The 23,628-nt window shown below is 40.2% G+C and overlaps 1 protein-coding gene across 1 annotated transcript in view; it reads left to right on the forward strand.

The window, feature by feature from the left end:
• TBX15 (T-box transcription factor 15) overlaps positions 1–23,628 on the forward strand; it is a 99,396-nt gene that overhangs the window by 54,826 nt on the left and 20,942 nt on the right. Inside the window, exons 2-6 of the mRNA XM_004420601.3 lie at positions 519–732; positions 5,315–5,416; positions 7,117–7,288; positions 8,353–8,520; positions 19,291–19,355. Coding sequence (XP_004420658.1) covers positions 519–732; positions 5,315–5,416; positions 7,117–7,288; positions 8,353–8,520; positions 19,291–19,355 — 721 coding nt within the window. The remainder of the gene's footprint in view (positions 1–518; positions 733–5,314; positions 5,417–7,116; positions 7,289–8,352; positions 8,521–19,290; positions 19,356–23,628) is intronic.

Consider the following 23,628-nt stretch of genomic DNA (forward strand, 5'->3'; position numbering starts at 1 on the left):
GTGTTTAAAAATAACTGATGGGCAGTGATGCTGAATGGTATGGAATAAAATAACATGTTGTTGTTAGCATTGATTCCCCCGTGCCCTCCAAGTGAAATAGTCTCATTTAGATTTGGAGCTATAGCCTGTAATTATTATTATTATTTTTAAAATTTGGCCTTTATTTATTTTGTTACCCCAGTTTGGCTTTATTGCCTTCAACTTGGTGACATTAGTACTCTTTATATTGCCTATTGTGGACCAATTTTCTTCAGCTGTTGGTAAAATTTACTAAAATGCCAGATGTCATGTTGGAAACACGAAACCTGAAAGAAGGTCGTAAATCACAAAAACAAACCATAAAAAAAAAAAAAAATACCCTGAGTGCTGTGCTCTGGAGCTTCCCAGCTTTAAGTCTCCTTTGGTTCACCCCTCTCCCCACTCCACCATGCCCCCCACTCCACCTCCCACCTTATAGGGCCAGGGGTGTGGGGTAGCCCAGCAGTTTCTCACCTAAGGCTTGATGGCTTATTCTGCAGATTCTGAGCAGAGCACTGGTTCAGACTCCGAGGTGCTCACTGAGCGGACTTCCTGCTCCTTTGACACTCACACTGACCTGGGCCCTGGTGCTGCAGGCCCTGTGCCTGCTGCCATGTCTTCCATGGAGGAGATTCAGGTGGAGCTGCAATGTGCTGACCTCTGGAAGAGGTTCCATGACATTGGAACTGAGATGATCATCACCAAAGCAGGCAGGTAAGGACAAGTTCCTTGGAATGGCCAGACTCAAAGAATGGAGAACAAAAGTAGGAGCTGCTACATTTTTTCTTTTCACCTACTCGAGGTAGGTAGCATTGGTGAAGCCGAAACAACTTGCATTCACTTTTCTGCATCTGTACATCTTGGTAAAATGGTCTTGTTGTTTACCATGACTTTGCTATTTTCCTCCAAGGGATACTCAAACCTAAATCACTTCTACCCTCACAAACATTTTCCACCTACAAATATATTTCAGGTAATACTGGAGATCCGTGGTATTTAACAGCCAAATGGTAGATTTCCAAAGCAAGTGTTACTTCACCATCCAATGTTTTCAAGAAAAAAATGTTGCTCCCCAAACAACAGCTTGCATCTTCTAAGGCATTTAAAACAGCTAGATGTTTTTGTAGAAATTTTGTTTTTGGTAAGAATTGGGCTTGGTGCATCTTCTGAGCCCTGCTTGTTGATCCATTGTGTTTCGTTCTTGGCTTGAAATTATTGCAAAAACTTAAGCGTGACATGGTGGAAACTCTTGCAAAATTATTTAGGTAGGGTGCTAAAAGTTTTAAAAACACAATTTCTCTTGAAATAAACAGTTTTAATTAAGCTACTCCGTTATTGGTAAATTTTCCATATGCTGGATACTCAACATATATGTTATATCATTTAAACTTCATAGGAATCCTATAAGGTAGGATATGATAATCCCGTATGTGGATGAAGATGCAAAGGCTGAAAGAGGCTAATTAACCTAACTAAGGTCACCTAGGTAGTAAAGGACAGCTCCAGAATTCTACACAAATCTGTCTGGCTCTAAAACAACAGTCTTAACTAGTTATAACTCTGCACTGTTAAGAAGTGGTTGTAGTTTTTACCCTTTGGATTCAAAAAGAAAATTACTTAAATAAAAATAAATTTGGGCTAAGCTTTTGAGTACATAAAAATAGGTAATTGAAGTTAAAACAAGTATGCTGCTTTCATATTTTCAAAGCCAACCTACATAGTCTTATGTCATGGAGACCAAAAAAACCCACCTCATGTATCATAAGCTGTCTTCATGAACGTGGACATTTAAAATAAAGGAATATTTTGATTGAGTTCAGTTCACTTGAATGCAGAGTAACCTCCCAATACAATAAGACATAACAAAAATATGAGTTTAAAATGAATCTGAAATCTTGTTCATTTTCTTTTTCTTCTGGAACCCTCTTCCTTCTCTAAGTTTTAGTAGTGAATAAAACCAATAAAAGGCTTCTTAGAAAGATCAAGGGAATTACTTTCAATACCATCTCTTTTTTGCTGCTTGGATTTCAGTCTACTCCTGTTCTACATTTTGAGATGTTATGGCTTAGAAGGAAATGGAGCAATTCAAGGAAAAATTTTTATTCTTTTTCCTAGTTTTTGGCAAGGGAGTTGGTTTGGAGAGAAGGGGAAATATTACTGTTTTTTTTTGTCTCCAAGATCTTCCAGTTTTTATTTTGGGTTTTCACTTACTACTATTGGGTCTGTGTATTCTAGTCATTTTTGTCCCTGATGTAGTTCCCTCATTCCCTGCACTTCAGTGAATTCAGTTCACCTGAGCACCAACTTGACAACTCTCCTGTGATCTCATTTGGTGATTTCTTCTGCAGTTTTCTTTTTCACATCTCTGTCTTCATAAATTCACTTGATACCTGAAGATCTCCAGATATTACTAGCATAGACGTACAGTTTGTTCTCTAGTCATATCCTTTTGTTTAGGTTTAGAAACTGTATTCAATGCTTCTGTATTGGATTGCCTCAGCTGTTGCTGTTGCCACATGACACTCTGCTCAAGTAATTCTGGAACAACTCAGAAACATACAAAGAAGCCTTTCTCTTCTGTGAATTTTCTCCACCCCCTCCCCATTCCCCCAGTCAATTTCTTCCTTTTCACTTCATTTTTCTTCCTCTGTAGTGTCGTTTTCAATTTTAATTCCAATTTCCATTTTCTTAGTTACATTAGTTATGTATGACTCTCTGTTCTTTTTTCCCCTCAGAAGATCTTAGTCACCATTGACTTCTCACACCCCAAACTGTAATCCTATTGATTCAGAACTACTGCAGCTCTCAATTTTTGAATATACCAACATAATTTGTACAATCAGCACCATGGACAGAGGTGCTTGTAGGGATTAATGGGTTTGGAAGACATAAGAATCGGCCTAAATTTAGCCATAAAATTAAAACCAAACACATCTCATTTTCTGAATATGAAAGATTAATTTTTCTCTAGGGTGTTATGATTTCTCTTGATATTCTGTGCTAAAATACTGACAAAAAGAAAAGGTAACTTTTGGTAAGTTTTTAAGAAGCGAATTCGAATATAGGCATAGAATTTTAAAGCAAGAGGAGGGCACTTGAGAGATTATCTAGTCCCTTTCCTTTGTTTTATAGATAATGGGGTTAAATGACTTATCCAAAGTCACACAGCTCATTCATTTTAGAACTTGGGTACTGATAAGAGACTGGTAGCTTCTCCACTCAAGGTCAAATAAGTTTTCCAGAAAAAATAGATACTGAATTTTAAAACATCTAACCCCTTTTCTTGAAGTCAAGAAAGGAAATTCATCTCTTTCTGTGTACCACAGCCTCCATAGATGGCTGAGAGGAGCCATATTTTCTCACCTCAGATAGCAAGTGAGAGGACTTTCTCTCCATCCCTGGCAAGATGCACTCCAGCCATTTATATATACAGGGCAGTCATAAGTCATTGTTATTAAGGAGGGAATTACTGATACATATTTAAATGTATAGACTAAGTTTCACAGATTTTTATAAAGAAGTAATGTGGATCAAAGTGCCTAACTTATAGTGAATATTAGATTTAGTCATTATGAGTAGCCCACCATCAAATTTCATTAGCCCACCATAAGACTAAAATATAAGGCTTTTAAATTAAATTTATGAGGGTAAAGGGAGACAATCTAAAATGATATACCAATAGAAGCTTCTGAAAAGTTATAAAATGAGAAAGAAGGAATGGTTACATATTATTCTTTGCAAATATTTAAGAATTAGCCATCATCCCTATTAAAGATGTATAGTCCCTCTTGTGCTTTCCCCCCAAATATGATTATGATGTCCCTGAGCTACTACTAGAGGACATTTGCCTTTTGAGTTGCTTTTGGTGGGTAGTGGAGTGTGTGAATATCACAGACAGCCCCTCATGTAAAAATTCAGGGTACATTTGCAAGATGGCTGTCTGGGGTCAGGGTATGGTCTATGGCCGTGAAATGGAGCAAAGCCAATTAGGCCGTATGTGGATCAAGCCTGTGACCTTGACCTCATTAGCACGGTGCTCTGCCCAGCTCGACTAACTGGCCCCAGATGGTTAAGCTTAATGCAGCATTTTGTGTACAAGTACCCTAGAGCACATTCAGGGCAATACAAATTTTTGAACTGAGCACTTTTTATATCTGGCTCCTAAATGAATGACATACAAAAAAGCTTGATATTTTCCTTCTTTCTTATGGTTAAAGAAGAATGGTGAATTTTATTTTAGACTCCTTGAAACTCAATACCTCTTTTGGGCTGCTCGTTCTCCTCCTCTTCAATTATGAGAGTAGTTGTAAAGTGCCATATCCTGACCTCGCTTGCTTTGGCAAGTTTAACAAGCCATTGTGGTAGAAACAAGGTATTGCCCAGAGGCCACTAGAATTCATTTGGTATTTGCTCCCTATTCCACAGGGTCCTTCCTCTGACACACACGTTGACAGCCTGAGAACTTGCAGAAATTTTTCTACAGTTTTATGTGTTAAAAAAAAAGCAAACAAACTTTGATGGCCCTTTGTTTGGGAACTGGTGGAACCTTCCTTTTTTCTTCTTTTCTTGAGAGATTATTTTTAAAGATTTTATTTATTTATTTTTTCCCCCCAAAGCCCCAGTAGATAGTTGTGTGTCATAGCTGCACATCCTTCTAGTTGCTGTATGTGGGACGCGGCCTCAGCATGGCGGGAGAAGCAGCGCGCCGGTGGGAGCCCGGGATCCGAACTCGGGTCGCCAGCAGTGGAGCGCGCTCACTTAACCACCAAGCCACGGGGCCGGCCCGAGAGATTATTTTTAGAATGGTCATTTTCAAATAGACTCTATCAATTAAAAATATTTCATAATCACCTACAATCAACTGTGATAAGCTAATTGGGTAACAAGAAGAGTATAAGTTATTCAAGTATGTTAAGTACAAGAGTATAAGTATATTCAAGAATGTTATAGTCTAATAGTAAATGTATGTGTAGATACATACACATTATCTATCTATCACATTAAAGATTAACAATATAAAGCAGGGTATGGTATCAACCCTTTGAGTATATGAATCATCAAATAGGTCAATTTAAGCTAAGAAGAGCAATATTAAGCTATTTCAGCAATATAAGTCCTCAGCATATTTTATAGTGATAATTTCCAAAGTGAAAAAACATCAGCCAACTTTGAGAATTAGAGGACATTGGACGTGGGTGTGCTTAGAGTTCCCAATAAGAAGACACTCTCTAAGCTTTCACTCCTGCTACTTCTTCTCCTCTGATTGCTGAGCTTACTACCTTATTCCCCTCCATAGGAGGATGTTTCCTGCCATGAGAGTGAAAATCACCGGCCTGGATCCACACCAGCAGTACTACATAGCAATGGACATTGTGCCTGTGGACAATAAAAGATATAGGTAATGATGACTCTGGGATGTGGAATTGTGGGCATTACTAGCATTCCAGGACAGTTTTTTAAACTCATTAGATGAAGCATATTAGCAGTGCATGTACGATGCACTGTACAGGGAACAAGGATGAAGGATATGCCAATGGCCTGTGGCAGAGCACCAGGCAGGAAGTAGTCACTAGGGGTAGGAAATCAGGACTCAGGAATGGTTTGGTCTGGAATCCTCCCTATGTCTCTGGAGAGAGTGGAATTGTATAGTGTCTGCCTGGATAGCAAAAATCAAATGGATCTTAAGTCTAAAATTAATTCAGTTAACATTGAAAGTGATTAACAAATTGAATGATTTGGTTTATGAAATGCTAAATGAGTTGAGATGATTTATTCTGGAGTGGGGAAGAAGTGGACCAGTGCAGTACATTCAATCATATATCTGATGTATTACCCTGCAGATGATGGAGGGGAAGAATAGGAGAACTGGGTAAGATCTCAAGAAGAACATCTATTTAGGGAGAATTATTGGTCATTAATATAGGTTATGAGTGAGTTTGTTAAATCACTTTTCTTCAAAGTCATTAAAAGACAGCATAGTCTCTATGTGTCTTGGATAGCTTACAAGTAGTTCTTGTCTGAAACAAGTTGGGGCTTAATTGATCTCTTGAGATCTCAATCAGATCAGTGAATCGTGGTTCATTTTTGAAATATCTGAGAACTTGGCCCTAAACCCACGAATTTGGAGGCAAGAGATGAATGGGGAAGACCAGGACCAGTATGATAGGGGGAGAGGGCTGGCTAAGAGAGAAGTGGTCTTGATGCAGGACTTAGGAGGAGAGATGCTTCAAATCTGTTTCAGAGGATCTTGAGAATTGCAATTTGGACTGAGTGCCTCTGTTTGCCAGGGTCCAGGTCCTTTAGAACTGAGAAGCGGGGAAGTGTCAGATCCATGGAGAACACTCTTCAGAACTACAGGGCAATTGGCAAAGTCTGGAAAATTGATCTCCTTTGCTACCAACAACATCTCATTTCCAGTGGCTTTGTGGGAAAATAATGTGGAAGATGATGACGTTCGAAACTAGCTTCATCAAAGAAAACACTAACTGGGAAGACTTGGTGGTGTTTCTGGGAAGGGTTCCACTAAGACAGAGGCCTTCTATTTTCATAGAAATGCCTTATAATTCAGATTGTTAGCAAGGAAATGGTTAACAAGTGAGAGGCTTGGAGGGTCTCTGCACATGGCTGTGTTTTATAGGACAATATGGAAGATGTTTTTAATAAGGAACCAAATCCTGAGCAAGTGGCCAACGGATTATATGGTTTGCATTTGAAAGGTGAAAGGTTGCAGTAAAATACCTTTTCCATAGCTAGACACATGGGTTCAGGATGCCTGTGTGCACACAGGGGTGCAAGGCAAGGAGAAGGAGAAGAAAGGAGAGGACTGGGAGAATATTTTCCTTGTGAGAGCTGCAGCTTTGATCATTAACCACAATGCTTCTCTGCCCTCCCCCACCCCATCTCCTTCTCTATTTCCATCTCATTTTCCCTGGTTATCTACCCTCTCTTTTTCTCCTCTGTATTCTCTGTTTAATCCCTACTACTTCTCCATTCTTGTCATCTCGTGTCTCTCCTCTCTCCTGTCCCTACTTGTTTCCTGGGCCCCTATTGCCTCTTTGCATCTGTCTCTGAACTCTCCTCTCTCCATCTTTATCTCAGATATGTGTATCATAGCTCCAAGTGGATGGTGGCTGGCAACGCTGACTCCCCTGTACCCCCGAGAGTTTATATACATCCTGATTCTCTAGCTTCTGGAGACACTTGGATGAGACAGGTGGTCAGTTTCGACAAACTCAAGCTGACCAACAATGAATTGGATGATCAAGGACATGTGAGTCAAAGAACCCCATCTCCCTTTTCCTCACTCTTCCCCATTTTGCTCTAGAGCTGACTAGCCCCAGCCTTTTTCAAACAGGTAAAATAAGAACCTCTATGCCACTTTAAGTCATTTTAAGTAAGTAAGCATAAAAGTTTTTTGTCCCTCCTGTGAAATTTCATTTATTACAAATCTAACATTTGTCAAACGTCTGCTATGCATCAGCTTGTGTATATCAGACAGAGTTCTTGTGCTCCAGGGACTCATGTTCTAGTCAGGGGGCAAGACAGAATCACGAGACAAATTAAACAATGGTGAAAGAAGTCACAGCATTCAGTAAGGTAACTCATGGGCAGTAAACTCAGGGAAATAGCTTAAGTGACAATTCTGGCTGATTTGTCAAGAAATTTATGAACTTGTAAGAAAAGAATAGGTCTTAAGGCTTTCCGGGTATAATTGAAGCACCTGATGTTATTAATTTATCTCTGGCAGTAAAACATATCCTGAATTTTCACTGAATGCCAGGATTCATACTGGGTGCTATGGGAAGATTGAAGAAGCTAAAACCATGGCTCCTATCTTTAAGGAAATCGCAATTTTCAACAAGGAAGAACATACATATACCATTCACTCTAACATGACATGAGAGAATGTCCCTAAATTCAATAACAAAGTGCAAAAAATACCATGTAGAATTTAAAGACAGCATGAGCCCATGCTGAAAATTTGAAGCAGGCAGGAACATTCTTCACATGGCAGAGGTTCTGAGACCTTTTAGTGGAGCGTTGTCTACTGGTACTAAAACAGTCTTTAGGTATTTATCCAATTAATGCAAACATATTACATCCACCAGCCAAGATTGGGATACCCTGCATTATGGTTCCATGTAATGCTGTCCAGCCATTTAGTCCTTCCTGCTGTGGGCAAGTACACTGATTCCCAGTTTCCTGTACATCCCACCCCCAATCTGTGCTCTTCCTATAATGCTTCTATCCTGTGATTTAGTTTGCATGAGAGCTCGAAAAGATGTAGGGATCTTAGAGCCAACCCTGGCATGATGTTTCTCCTTCTCATTTCAGATCATTCTGCACTCTATGCACAAATACCAGCCTCGAGTTCATGTGATTCGCAAGGATTTCAGCAGTGACCTTTCACCCACCAAGCCTGTCCCTGTTGGGGATGGAGTGAAAACATTCAACTTTCCTGAGACCGTGTTCACCACGGTCACAGCCTATCAGAACCAGCAGGTAAGAGGCTGTCCTTGAGACTCACCTGCTGCATCTGCTTTTAAAGGAGCTTATTCTTGCTTTTGGTAAGAAATGCTTAGTCCTTCTGCTTGGCACTGAAGAGCTGGAATGAGAGACACCAGGTTTGCAGTGCACACAAAACACTGATTGTGACAACACAGTAATGTCTAGTAGCAGCTGGCATCGTCTAGATTTAGATCAGACAAGGTCTTTGACCAAGAGGGCCAAACCTCCTAAGTTATTTTCATGTCTCTCTGTACTTGTACCTGTGTTCATGATCTCTACTACATCCTAGCGAATGTTCCTTATCATTTGCAATTCCTTTGCTAGTACTGAAGTTTGATTTATTCCTTCCCTCTTACCTGTAATTTTCTGTGTATCCCTCCACCAGGCTACAGCAAAGTCATCAAGCTTCTCAAACTCTATTTAAAATCTGCTGCTTGCACTTACACTTTCAGATTGAATTTACCTCCCCGTGATCACCAGCCATACCCTAAGATCTGCATGTTTTTATGTCTGAATATATTCATTCGTTCCATAAATATTTATTGAAAACTTACAGTGTTCCAAGCTTAGTAGGGAAACTGATTAAGACTTATTTCTCTTTTAAGCAAAGGAGAGTTTTGGTTGAGTGAAAAACACATAAATACATATTCGTAATACAATAGATTAATTTAATGACAGATGTGGACAGAGTGTTTCAGAAAACCAGTCCTTTTCTGAAACAAAGAGTCTTTGTTTGTTTATTTTGCTTGAAAGTCTGCATAGATTTATTTGGGGCCTGCTTGAGCAAAATGAACTTGTGTTATAATACTCATTATCTTTTGTATTGGATACTATGCTTAGTGCTCTGACAATGAAAGCAAGAGAGGGAAAATATTCATTTATTAAATATTTATTGAGTGCTTACTAGGTGCCAGGGAGGAGAAGATGAGTTATCTAATCTTTGGTTCATGTAGAAAGGGTTTTTCTATCTTTTATAGTGCATCTGGATAAGATTCCTTAAATGTTCTTAACCTTTACAGGAACTTGATACACAACAACCTCTTAGTCTCATAAATGTTAAGTACTATGTAGTTGCTGGGCTTTCTCAGCAGCCAGAATGTGTTCTCAACTTCAGATTTTCCTTGTGGATGCCACATTTGATCTAAAGTAGAAGAAAAGCTTTAGTTTGCTTTGGGGCACTATTTAAAAATTATCAAATCCTCTCAAATTCCTTAAATAGTAAAATTGCAGAGGCCACAGAAGATCCCTATAGAAAACTTGAATAATCAAGATTTTTCAAGCTCTGATAGAAGATATAGCAGCAATACAGACATGGCCTTTAGAGCACCTGGAACCTTGGGATTAACTTTGGTTCAGAAGAGGGGGAATAAGAGTTGAAGTTCTTTGTGGACAACTGATTGGACTTCTCCAAGATTATCCCAGCTACTGTTTAATCATTTGTTTCTCATGAAAGCAGAGATGTGGCAATAAGTATTCTAACTTTAGACTTTAGTTTGTAGAGCAACCTAGAACACTGAAGAATGAACATTCTACTCACTCATTGAGATCAGTTCTGGAGGCCAGGAATGCTGATATTGTAACCCAAGTTGAAACTAGAAAGCTACAACTCGCTGTGACAACAGAAGACCAAACATGGGTACCTGAAATCCCTTTCACTTCCTCTACCTTCTCTCATAGGCAGTGTTCCTGTTTCTGAGTACATTCTACACTAATAATATTTTGTCTACATCTGGACTGGGGTGGTGGCAGTGGTGATTTGGTGGGGGCGGGATACCGTGATTAAGATTATGGGATTTGGCAGAAGACATACCTGGTTTGATTTCTGGGCCTTCCACTAATGAACTGTGTGACATTGAGCAAGTTTCTTAACCCTTTTCAACTTGTGTTTCCTGGTCTGAAAATGTCGCGGCCTCATAGAGTTATGAGGACTAGATGAGGGAACATGCATAAAGTCACTGACACAAACTTGCGTCCAGTTAATAGTAGTCAGCATACATTGCTAAATGTGTGCGTCTGCACAGGCATGAAGGAGAGTGGGGTGTAGAGACAATTTTAAAGAATAAATTGCTTATTAAGGAGAAAGTGGATTGTTGGGTATTGGAGGAGCTGCATTAGCTCTCAAAGGAATTATAATCAATAGGTAACTACTTTGATCTCTTTGCCCTCATATCATGTTGGTGAATTCATGATGTGCTGACTTTCAAAATAGATGAGTCATACTCAGTTTTGCCCATTTTGAAATCAGGATAACAGCTTTTGCCTATTTAACAGGCCTCCAGTCCCTGGATAAATCAAGCATGATTGTTTAACATTCTCTTTGGCTGTGTAGGTATGATTTAATATAATACAGTGCCATCTAATAGAGCAAGCTAACCTCAGGCCTTTCCCCTAGGAATCCTGAGGTCTGTATCCTGTAAGTCAGAGCTGTTACCTAACGATAATTTTCAGACTTGTCATGAAGATGCCGAGTAGCACACACCATTCCCTTTTGTGAGATATATTCACCGATTGCTATCTTTGTGTTTCCCTCAGCATTCTAGAACGAGGACAATTAATATTTTATGGCAAAATTGTTTACTTCATATATTTCTTTTAGGGAATATTTGGGAGGCCTATGAGAGAGCAAAGAGGAAAAAAGTCAGTGGTAGGTCCTCATTGTTCTCAGGAACTTGTTTGGAGGAACACAATGAAGAAGAACAATAGAGGGAATAGAATTGAAATGAAATGTTACCCAGTCTTCCTAAGAAAAGGCAGTGTCCTGTTCCACAGAGAGCAATGGGCTAGATATTTGGAGACCCGGATTTTAGTTCTAAATTTTCCGCTAGCTACCTGTGTCACTCTAAGCAAGTTAATTTGTCTTTCTGGGCCTCTATTTCTTCTTCAAGAAAATGAGCAATTGGCCTATGCTTTCTAATGTCTCTGTTAGCTCTGAATTTATAATTTCTCCTTCCTTTTTTTCTGCATGCTTTTTAATGAGGTTTGGGAGCAATTTATTGTTGTCAAACAGAGGTAATAGACGTGATTTTCAAGTATTGAAAATTATTAGTGTTCATGTCTGTAAACTTATTTTTAACCCTCACAATATTCTAGATTAATACAGTTTTAGCAAGTCCATACCCAAGAGGTGGGAACATGGTGTTTTGTTGCTGGTAAACAAAATAGTCCAAACTATTCTATTCATTTGTGACTCTTCCCAGTCCTCTTCATTGTTCAAGCCTATGTTTCCTGTTGACTTCCATCTTATCACCCAGGCTGGGCACCTGACTCTCCCCACATCCAATCTGCCCCTAAACTCTGTTGCTTCTACTGATGGAATATTTTCTTCTTTCTAATCTCATTGCTTCTGCCCTTATTCTGGACCTGCCCTCCCCCCACCTTGGGCTTTTGTGATGGCTTCCAGCTGAGTCACCTGGATTGCAAGCTTAGTGTCTCATGAGCCGTCACATATATTCATTGCTGGATGGATCTGCCTTAAGCATGGCTCTGATTGCACCATTTCTCTGTCAGAAATTGTCAGTGACTCCTCACTGCCTAGGGAGTAAAGCCCAAGATCCCAGGTCTTTCAGTTAAGGTCCTCTGTGGCCAGTTCCCAAGGACATCTCTAGGCTCATTTCCCATGAATCCTCATCGTGCACCCGCAGTTCAGCAACCTAGTTAGAGTTTTACTGTTGTTGGTACCTTGTAGCTGCCTTGCTTTTGTCCGTGCTGTTGTTTTTCCACGAATGCCCTTTCCCTTCATCTTCATCATCTAGATTCCTTCTATTCTTCAAGTTCGGTGCAAATACCATCCCCTGCAACTTTCTTTACATTTTTCAGCTGCAAATGAGCTTTCCCTCACTGAGCTGTTAGTGCACTGTGCCTTTCTCTGACCCTTATCACATTCTAACCTGTGTGTGTGTGTCCAATCTTCCTCTCGATATTTTGAGCTTTTTGAGAACAAAAGTTGCGCCTCTACAAAAACCAGTGCGATATGGCAGAAAACACCAGGTTGGGAGTTAAGAGACTTGAGTTCTAGACCCAATTCTGCAGCTGACGGACTGTACTGCCTTTGACAAATCACTCCACCTCAGTATTCTCATTTGCGAATTGATGGTTTAGTCTGAATCAACGCTTCTCAGTCACCAGTCTATGGAGAAGTTTTTTATGGTCCACTGAAAGATGAGAAAAATAAAGACAGTATGGGGACTTTTTATACACGTCAACATTCATTTTAATAGACTATACACTATTTTATTTTGTCCTTTTTACTTTTTTGATACTAAAATGTGATTTATTTTATGAAATGATGGCAGGAGATAGTAGGTAGATGTTAACTCTCTTCATTTGGTAGAATAAGAAATTGGAATATCAATGTTGATCCCTCAGATGTTGGAAGGGAGGGAATTAGAATTGGACTATGAAATTTTGAAGCCAGCCCTGGTGATCTAGTGGTTAAGATTCGGCGCCTCAGTGGCCTGGGTTCATTTCCTGGTCAGGGAACCAGACCACCCATCTGTTGGTTGTCATACTGTGGCAGCTGTGTGTTGCTGTGATGCTGAAAGCTATGCTACTGGTATTTGGGTCACTCATGGTGGACAGGTTTCAGTGGAGCGTCCAGACTAAGACAGACTGTGCAGAAGGACCTAGCCACCCACTTCTGAAAAATTGGCCATGAAAACCCTATGGATAGCAGCAGAGCATAGTCTGATATAGCTCTGGAAGGTGAGAGGATGGTGCAAAGGGACCCGGCAGGGTTCCACTCCGCTGTACACTAGGGCAAGGTGTGTACACTAGGTACACTGTACCTAGTCCTGCTGTATACTGTACACTAGGTGCTGGGAGTCCAAATGGACTGGATGGGACTAACAACAAAATGAAATTTTAAAGCCCCAAAACCACTAATTAAGAAGAAGGACTCTTCCACCTCTAAGATATTTGTGTCAGTCCCACAGGGCACAGCACTGAATAGATACTGGGAAAATGACTGAATGAATGATTAGCCAATACACTGCTACTACCTGTTTCCTTATATATCTCTGGTTCTGCTTCTTAGGTATAAGTAGTAGTGAAGTGTGAAGAAAGAGATTCTATTTTCGTGAAATAATCTATGCTTTTCTTTCCCCCTTTCTCATTCCTTCCTCCCACTCTTGCTGACTTACCCACAGACTCCCAGGGCTGCTAGCATACTGAAGTTATTATTACTATTATTTGCTCTCAGAGTGCCAACTTGGCAGGCCTACGGCAGAGAGGAAGGTACACTATGCCCAGAATCTCATCATCAAGAATAAGGTGGTAGAGGTGGAAATAAAGGCGACTCTACACTTTATGCTTTTTCTTGGAAGAGGCTGACGCCAACTTGTCCTCATGGAATTAGCAGGAAATTTCCATTGCAGAGTCTTTGTCTTCTCTAAGGGAAAAAGACTGCTGAACCTTGATATTTTTTTCCAAGCAGGAAACTAAATTTCAAAAAGACACAGCCCTGTTCTCCTCAGGTAACACAGTCTTATTTCTTGATGAGATTTGGCTACATGCACCAGATAGGAAGTCTGAAACCACAGCCAGATTTGTGTAACCAAATCCAATAGGATTTCTGAACCGCTCATTATGTCCTAAACTATTGAGCCAGTTTTGCTCTAACTTTCCAATCAAATCAGTGCAGATTTTTTTTTTCATAGGGGCTGGGCTTTTTTCTTTTTCATTTTTTTATCCCAATGGAACACCTTTCAAGCAAAATGGTAAAAAAAATAAGAATAACTAAGAGAGTGTTAATAAGAGAAGTCCCTTTCAGCCTCGGTACTGTAAAATCATACACACGATATTCAAGTTTCATCTTCTTTGTAGGTTGTGCTGTTATGTCTGCACTGTGCATTGTGAGCTATACCTCATTTATTAACTGCCTCTATGTTACTAGGCAAAAAAGTCAGTGAAAATGATTAAAATTAATGGTGGCAAGCAAGCAACCACCCCCTTATGTGCCACAGTCTTCAATAACTCAGACTACACAAATCAGTAAAAGGTTATGGAAATAAAATCAGTGAAGAAAAATGCTCCCACAACCTCTGAATTTTCCACGTCTCCTCATTCTCATTGGACCAAGTTTGAATGTGACTGCTGTGGAATAGCTTTGGCTACACACGAAGTTACTAATGGACCTTGTTCTGACTGGAAGGACGTTTAAGACTTTTGTCTGTAATGTCTGCAGTGAAAGCAAATAGGATTGAGGGAGTTGTTTGTTCTGTATTCTCTAAGGCTTGTTATGGCTTTGGAACTGGTGATCCTTGTTTCCTACATCATCATTCATTTATTCATTCACTCACTCACTCACTCACTGAACAAGTATTCATTGAGCGTGAATAGCATGTCATACTAGGTTCTGTCTGATAAAATGGTCTATAAAATAGATGTGGTTCCTACCTGTAGTCCAGGGGGAGAGAGAGATATTAAATATGTAAACAACAAAGTAAATGTATAATTACCAACTGAGTTAAGAGCATAGATGGAATTAAAGAGGGTGCAGTTTAGGAGAGTAGCAGAGTGTCCTATTTTGGAGGGATGATCAAGGAAGACCTCTCAGGAGATAACATCTAGACTGAGACTTAGGATGAGGAATCAGCTATGGGAAGAGTAGAGAGAAGAATATTTTTGTTTGTGTGTAGAATGAGTCAGAGGGGCCTGAACAGGGAAAGAGCTTGGCACATTCCAGCACTGAGAACAGCTCAGTTTGGCTGCAGCCTGTGGACCAGGGGCAGAGGAGTGCGGGGTCTGCAGAGGTAGGCAGCAGCCAGGACATGCTGGCCTGCAAGGCCAGGCAAGGAGTTTAGATTGAATTCTGAGTACAGTGGTAGCCACTGAAGAGAATGACATGATCCAATTATGTGTTAGCAGAGTTCATTTTGGTCGCTGTGTGGAGGAGATTGGACAGGCACAAGAGCAGGAGAAGGGAGGTCAGCTTGAAGGTTATTTAGAGTAGTTTAGTCAAAAGATGATGGTGACCTGGTCTAAGGTGGGAAGGTGGAGATAGACAGCCATATTTGGGTCCAATTGATAAATATAATTGTGGAATAGAGTTGAAAATTAACTACTCAAATATGCGATATACATCTCTCTCATATATATGTATGCCATATATAAATATGCCTAACATATATATTATACATAAAAATATTATATACAACATACATATATATGCACATATTATAGATAACATATATATCATTTATATAATTTTCTGTAGCTGATTTTGCTAAAAAGCTCTGACCTCTGTATTGGGACAGGTTGGGGGAAATGTAAACGTTCCAGTTCTATTTTGGGTTAAATATTCCTTGATCTATTTATTTTGAGTAAAGATTTAGTTTTTGACCCCAGATTTCCTTCGCCTCCCCTGCTACTCCAGATGGCCTCTAGATGTATGGTGTGTGTGCAGGGGTGGAGGTGGCGGGGTTTATGAGTCCTCATCATGGTTGCTATGGGTACTGGTGCTATTCTTTGGGCCTCACTGGTCTTTGCTGTAGGGAACAGATCTGGTCGAGTCTTTGGGTCCCTTGGGTGATGTGCTCCTCTGATAGGAGACTTGTGTTCTTGCCTCAGTCAGGGCCTCCTGGGCCTCCCTGGCTGGCTCAGGCCCACCTCAGGTCGCATCCAGTTTCTCTGTTTGGCTCCTGCCTAGGCTGTAGCACCTCTGTGTTAGTGTCACCCTGCCTTCATCACCATGGCATGTGAGGACCTCTTGGTCCCTGACCCACCACAGAAGGGCCATGGGAGGCCCTGAGGTGCTAACTCAGTCTTCTTCTTGCTTCATCGGACCAGGCAGCATCTTTACTTTGATGCAGCCAGCCCCATGTGTGCGTGGAGGTCACCTGCCAGTTTCCTCTGAGTCTCCCCACCCTCACCCCTAGATTTTGGTTTGAGTGGGGGAGCTAAGGCAATGTAAATCTGACTGCTTTCTTCCCCGTTGTCTATCTCCTTGTTTCTCATACTCTATGGAGGTGGAAGGGGAGGATTTTTTACTTCTTTTTCTACCTGATGAGAATTCACCTTATATCACATTCCTGTCTTCCATAGGACAGCAAGCTTTATGGCCTAGCTGTCATTTGCATCCCTTTCTATACTGCAAAAGACACCCATAAGATCTGAATCTACCAGGCTGGCTGTTGTACCATGGGACTATTAGAAACTAAGGATTATTGAAGTTGGGAATACATTTGTGTACTCCTCCAAAGTATCGTCCTTGTTACCCTTGGTATTTGTAGACATAGCCAAAGTTGTCAGCACAAGCTTTAACTGGGATCATAATTTGGTTTATATAGTTAAAATTGCTCTCTTCCACCTATAAGGTATCTAAATGCCTAAGCAGGGTCATAAAGGCTTTCAGGCCAGCCCCTCTAGCCTGCTCTCTCACTGCTGCTCTTCCCATACCCTGTGCTCTGGTCAGATTGGACTCCTCCTTGTTTCTTGAATGTACTTCATTCTTTCCCACTTTGATGCTCTGGCTTGCATAAAATCTTTCTTATGAAATGCTTCCCTTGTTCCTTTCTCCCCTTCTTGCATTTTTTCATTAAAATCCTACACATCCTTCAAGGCCTAGCTCACGTGCTACCTCAAAGGCAAAACCTCAGAGCCCTTCAACTTGGAATAATTGCTACTTCCTTTAAGCTCTCATGGCACGTTGCCTTTATTGCAAACTATATCACTCTATGTTTTATATTGTAATTAGTAGTGTATATGTCTGCTTTTGTCTTCTAGATTATCAGCTTCTTGGGGGTGGGAGATGGATAATACACAGCCATACACTGACTGTACAACTCTGTCACCTGTGCTACCTGTCACGTTGCTTTGCACACAAAAGGCACTTGATAATAAATAACTAATGAGCAGCACAACCACACTCTTCATAAAGCTTTCCAAATCTCACATTAAAAGCTTTGAAACATGTATAGAGGTGTTGTTTTTCCTAACATTTGCTGGTATTTGTCTATTAAATCTCCATGCACACCCCATGGCCTGAGCTCCAGTGAGCTGTGGGAAACAGATTTTCAACTATTTCTCCCAGGCCCATGAAACAGAGTGTCGTTATATTTACAGGAGTCTGTGGAGGCCCCCAAACATGGCAGCACAATCATATATCAGAAACCCCTATCATAAATGAGTCGAACAGGATAAGCCAACTTGAAAGACAAAATAAAATATTATAACACCAACTTGAAAAGAAAATATGGTGTGTGGTTTATTGCTGTGGATTATGGAGGAAGAAAGAACTGATTTTAAGTCAAAAACAGAAAAGCAATGACAGTCTTTAAACTTAATACAGTATTCACAGGGCAGACACTAGACTTTAGAAAGCCAAAGCTTCAGGCTCCTGCTCTGGTCTATAAAATAGATGTAAAATTGCTTTTGCTCCATTATTAGTGCTACATTATTAGTGTGTCATTCTAGAGGCAAGGAATATTTAGGGAAAAAAAATAACTTTGGTACTTTCAAGTCAGAGTCTGTTTGTCTGAATCTCACATTGCATTTTAAAGACCTTTAAAGACTGTGGCTTTGGGAAATTCCATTCTGACGAAGTGAGACGGAAGAGGGACTTGGAAAGATTTGCGACATAGGAAACAACTTTAGCCGTCCTAGTGATAAGTTCTGCAATGTTCAGAAGTGAGAAGATGGTCTTAGATAAGGAGATTCCCTTATTTCTAGAATTACCTTCTGTTGAAAGTGACTTCCCTCCTTTCCTGAGCTCCCTAGCCCCCACTCCTAAGTCTCTATTGTTTGAATGTAGTGAGTCATTAACATCTGGTTCAGGCACGAAGGTATCAAAATGCCTCCCATGACCAAGGCTGAAAGTGGAAACACAAGAGCACATATGGAATTTGTTGGTCAGGCTTGTTCTAGTCTGGAGGCATGAGGGTAATATATACAATATACTGCAGAGTTTGAGGGGACTTAATAGGGTGCAATGGAGGGGGACTTGTGCACTGAGTGGAGATTGAACCAGATGAGTCCTCAGGACCCATCCAACCTGGGTCACACAATTGTTTGCATTGGGTTTGGCTAGCCTTATGAAGCTGCATCTTTGTTTCTTCTGATTTGCTTGTAAGTCTTGGAGACTGGATGAGATGCACTGCACTCTGCCCCATCCAGTCCCGTGTTTGTAGATTTTCCTTTGCATGCAATCTTGACACAAGTCTAGCTACTTTTTTTGTCTTTTAGAAGACCATCATAGGTCACTCAGTGAACATTCTCTAGTGGCAGGGAAGGCACAACTTAAGTGAAATGGGAAATGCAGGCAATTATTTGGTTCTTTCAGGCTGAGGCAGGTTGTCTGGTGGTCTGATTCCACCTGAATGGATTGACTGAATCTATTCATTCATTATTAACTGACTCACTTGCTCACTCATTTATTTACTCATTCATTCAACAAGTGCTTTTCAAGTGCCTCCTGTGTGTCACATACCATGGACCTGACCATTGCCCAGTTTTCCATTTTGATGCCTTTGTTTGTCGAGGCAAGTGATTTATTACCATTTTGGGGCAAGAAATGTGAACAGAAAAGAGTTTACAGAGTCACATACTGGGAAAACCTTGGTTTTTGGGGAGAAGTGGGTTAGGTGGGTCAGACATCTGTGTGCCAGGCCAAGTCCTATATCAACTTCAATTTAAATCTAAGACTAAAAGGAAACTAAATAAAAACAACAGCTGTTATTAACAGAGTGATTTTTGTTAATTTTCTAGGAGCAACCAAAAAAAGAAGTCAGTTAATGTACATACAATTCATGCTTTTTTGTTTTTTTCCAGATCACCAGATTAAAAATTGACCGAAACCCTTTTGCTAAAGGATTTAGAGATTCTGGAAGAAACAGGTGAGAATAATTGGGAAAGAGACTCACTGAATTTCTTTTCTATGTGACATTATTCCCCCCATGTCCCATTGGTCACTTTTGGCTCCTGCTTTTTGGAAACTACTGGCATGCTATGCCACTGTGCTAACTCAGGCAAAGAGAAATGGATAGCTTATCCAAGAATCAAAAAGCTGCTCCCAAAAGGTTGAATCATCCAAATTTTTTGTTAACACATTGTAAATCACCAGATCAAATCCCTCATGGTGTTTTTCTTTCTACACCATACTTGGTAGTTCAGTCACTTAAAACAAAATTTATGGTGATTTATTATCATCAAAAGATTGCTACCTTTTCTGGTAAGTATCTGTAGGTGTGATATCTCATGTATTTTCCATTATCAGGAAACAAGGAATTGTGGACAAATAAAATTTTTCAGAAAATTATTACCTTTAAGAGCTAAAACTTTGTTAAAAATTAACCATTTTTCTCCTAGGAAATACTACCAAAATATATTAGATGTTTCCTGCTTTAATAAAGAAAGTTTAGGGGCCGGCCTGGTGGCACAGTGGTTAAGTGTGGGCTCTCTGCTTCGGTGGCCTGGGGTTTGCAGGTTCGGATCCTGGGCGCGCACGGATGCACCACTTGTCAAGCCATGCTGTGGCAGCATCCCATATAAACTAGAGGAAAATGGGCACGGATGTTAGCCCAGAGCCAATCTTCCTCGGTAAGAAGAGGAGGATTGGCATCGGATGTTGGGTCAGGGCTGATCTTCCTCACAAAATAAATAAATAAAAATAAAGAAAGTTTATAGAGTGCTACCTTTCTTGATGACCCAACATTATCATAATGATTAGGTTGTTATATGATGAAACTCTTAGGAATTGCTGAAGTTTGTAGGACTATTTGCTCCTGTTGTAAATGGCCTTAGAGACTGTGGTGTTTTTCTGGTTAATTCTGCTTCTTCCTAATCCTTCCTAACTCACCCTTCCTATATAAAATTAAAATCTATTATCTACAGAGAGTTAGGAGAGAGCTGAAATTGCCAGAGAAAGCAGATATATCTCAGGTTATTCAATCATAAAATTTCATTTTACATAAACCATACTGAAACAGCAAATATGACGTGTGTCTCATAAAGTGCATAGGCTTTGCAATAACTATTTACTTTAGTGTTCAGATATTTTCCTAATTTGGGGGCATTTCTCTACATCTGAATGACACAGATTGTCAGGAGTTATCTTTGCTATTTTCTCTGCAAGAGTTTTCAGATAAACTATCCAGTATTATATTTAGAATCTCTTCATGAACTATGTAGCACATTATATTAGAACCCAGATTTATGCTAAAAATCAGTCGTGGTGATCATATCCTCTCCAAAATATTTTATGAAAGCACTTCTTTATGAAACTCTTATCATATATTTAAAATATATTTAAATTTCTATAAAATTTTATTTACCTCAGAATTTTTTAAGGTAACTACCTATTGAGTAAAGTAAAATTCACTTAGACTTCAAGTATGAAGATGATGAAATTGAGTAATATGATAGAAGTCAAGCAACTAGTTGGTGGTATAGCCACACTAGAAGGCAGGCATATGTACTCCGGGCCAAATGCTTTCCTGGTTTGTTGGTTTTTTTTTTTTTTTTGCGAGGAGGATTAGCTCTGAGCTAACATCCGTTGCCAATCCTCCTCTTTTTGCTGAGGAGGATCGGCCCTGGGCTAACATCTGTGCCCATTGTCCTCTACTTTATATGGGACGCTGCCACAGCATGGCTTGACAAGCGGTGCTTTGGTCTGTGCCCGGGATCCGAACCTGTGAACCTCGGGCCACGGAAGCAGAGTACACGAACTTCACCACTACGCTACTGGGCTGGCCCTGAAATGCTTTCCTGTTTAATGATTCTTTGTTCAAAATAAGACAAAGGCCTTAGTGTTCAAAATTTAGCCAATGAAGAATGAATTCCTCCCATTTCAGATAGATGGTTCTCTTCCTCCCGATTAGTTTATATTCCCTGTCCGGGTCATGGAACATGCCTGTAAGCTGTTTCCTGTTGCCTTCTTTTCAGGCTCTGCATTCTGGGCTTATTGAGGACCTTGTTAGTAATAAGGAGCTCCAAATAGAAGCTGGCTTTTCATAAAGAAGCCTCTAGAGTATTTAAGATCGTTAGCTTGGAGTCCGTGGATGGATTTCAGGGGTTCTGTGAGTTCCTAGATATTGTAAGGAAAATTGTGTGTGGATGATCAGGTGTGCGTTCTTCTGGGGAGAGGTCTATAGCCTTCTTAAGATTTTCAAAAACGTTCATTACCAAAAGTTAAGAATTTCTGCTCTAGACCCAACTGTCTCCAGGATCCAACCCTACTGGCTTTAGTTATTCAATTACTTTCTTTTCCTCCCTCCCTCCCTCCCTCCCTCCTTCCCTCCCTTCCTTCCTTCCTTCCTTCTCTAGTGGCATTTAGTATTTGTTTATTTTCTTCTTGGCATTCCAAAGATTGTCTTCTTTTTTCTTTACTTTTTTCTCCCATTGGAGTCCTTGTTTTTCAGAGGCATGACCTAGAACAGAAAATTGGGATGGTTAGGCTGTGTTGATCAGCATGACAGCTATGCTCTGGGAATTGGAGCCACACCATAATCTTAAGAATAAGACCATGTGTCTTGAAGCATTTGCCTCTGGCTAGGAAGTTGTGATGACACCTTGACACATCCTTTGGCCCTGGCGTGTGTCTGCCTTAAGGCTGATGAATGTCTTACTGCTCAAGACAGACAGTTATTTGTCTGTCCTGCCTGGTGGGCTGCTATTCTTTGTAAGGACTCCAGGAAAGAAGAACTGTGAATCCTTATTAGCCGATTTCAATGCTTTATTTATTTATTTTTCTGATAGCGTGGAAATTCTTCATTATGTCCTATTAAAACCTGCAGCCTATTTTAAGTAATATTAGTAATTATAGACGTTATGTGTGTTCCAGACCTTTTACTTGCATTCTTTCTAATCTTCAAAACAACCTGTATTTTACAAATGAAGAAACTGAGGCTCAGAGAGCTTAAGCAGCTTTCCTAGTGTCACATAGTAGAGCTGGAGCAGGGATTAAAACCCGAGTTCGCCGGACTTCAAAGCCCATGCACATTGTGCTCTATCATGCAAACAGTTTGAACTTGACTGATTTTATCCTCCACAGATGTGGAGAATAGAACTCTTCCTCTAAAAACCCTTTATCTACTTCAAGATAGTACTCAACTACCCAGAACCTTCTCTTTTCAAATAAAACAACCTGTATATTCTCTGCCTGTCTGTAGACTCTTCCCCATGACTTTATCATCTACTTTCTACACCCCTGTAAAGGAGGGGTGCCCTAGTAGAGGACAGAAGTCAGGCTGAACTTCCCTAGAGGTAAAACTATGATATAATGACACTGAAGTCACCTGTCTCACGATGGGGCAAGGATGAATTTTTAAAGGTAGGAGCCATTTTCATCCTCCAGTGCTCTGGGAAGCTAAATTAAAACAAACTTGTTGGGGCAAGTACAGAGGCTCTTGTGTTTTCTCTTTAAAAAGTTCAAAATTACCTGATAGTCACACTTCAGTTCTTTCTAGCTGCCTGCAGGATCTGATAAGGGCAAGAATTATGAATGCCATTTTGCAGATGGGAACGATTGATGGATGAGGATATAGAAGACTATTTATAAATCTTCTAGGAACTGGTGGTTCTGTGCTGACACCCGAATCCAGTTCATCACCTTCCAGCCAGTGCTTCATCTATTGCCCTTCTTGTGCTAACAGAGTTCTTATAAATCTATGATCTTCCCCATGCATTTTAGACATCAAATGACTCACACAGACAAGCATGGTTTGATGAGTTGCATATAAATGTACCCAAAACATACGGATTACATTTCCTTTAAAAACACATGGGCTTAAAAATTAAGGGGGAAAGTGCTTGGCCAGTGTTTTTTGGTTTCACAGAACACAAAACATTTGTGGGATACTTTGGATTTACAGAATTTGCCAAACCTCAAACCAAAACATGTTCAGGTTTGTCAATCTCAATCCATCCCAGTGCGATCCAGAGGCTCAGGAAGGGAGGAGCATGAGAGGAAAGATGCGGGGAACACAGACACCCACTACACTCTTTTTAAATGCCTCTCGTGACTCTCTCTCCACCCATAAGCCTCTCGTTGCAGTGCTGTCAGAGTGCAGCCTGGGCTGACAGCAATGTCCTCCGAGAGTAGAGAAGAACTTGAGGGAGCTGTAGTGAGGATACTTAGTTCCCATTCTTCATATTTTAATGTAAAGACAT

This window comes from Ceratotherium simum, chromosome 2 (assembly GCF_057802395.1).
Source record: "Ceratotherium simum simum isolate JZ-2026a chromosome 2, ASM5780239v1, whole genome shotgun sequence".
Classification (NCBI taxonomy): Eukaryota; Metazoa; Chordata; class Mammalia; order Perissodactyla; family Rhinocerotidae; genus Ceratotherium; species Ceratotherium simum.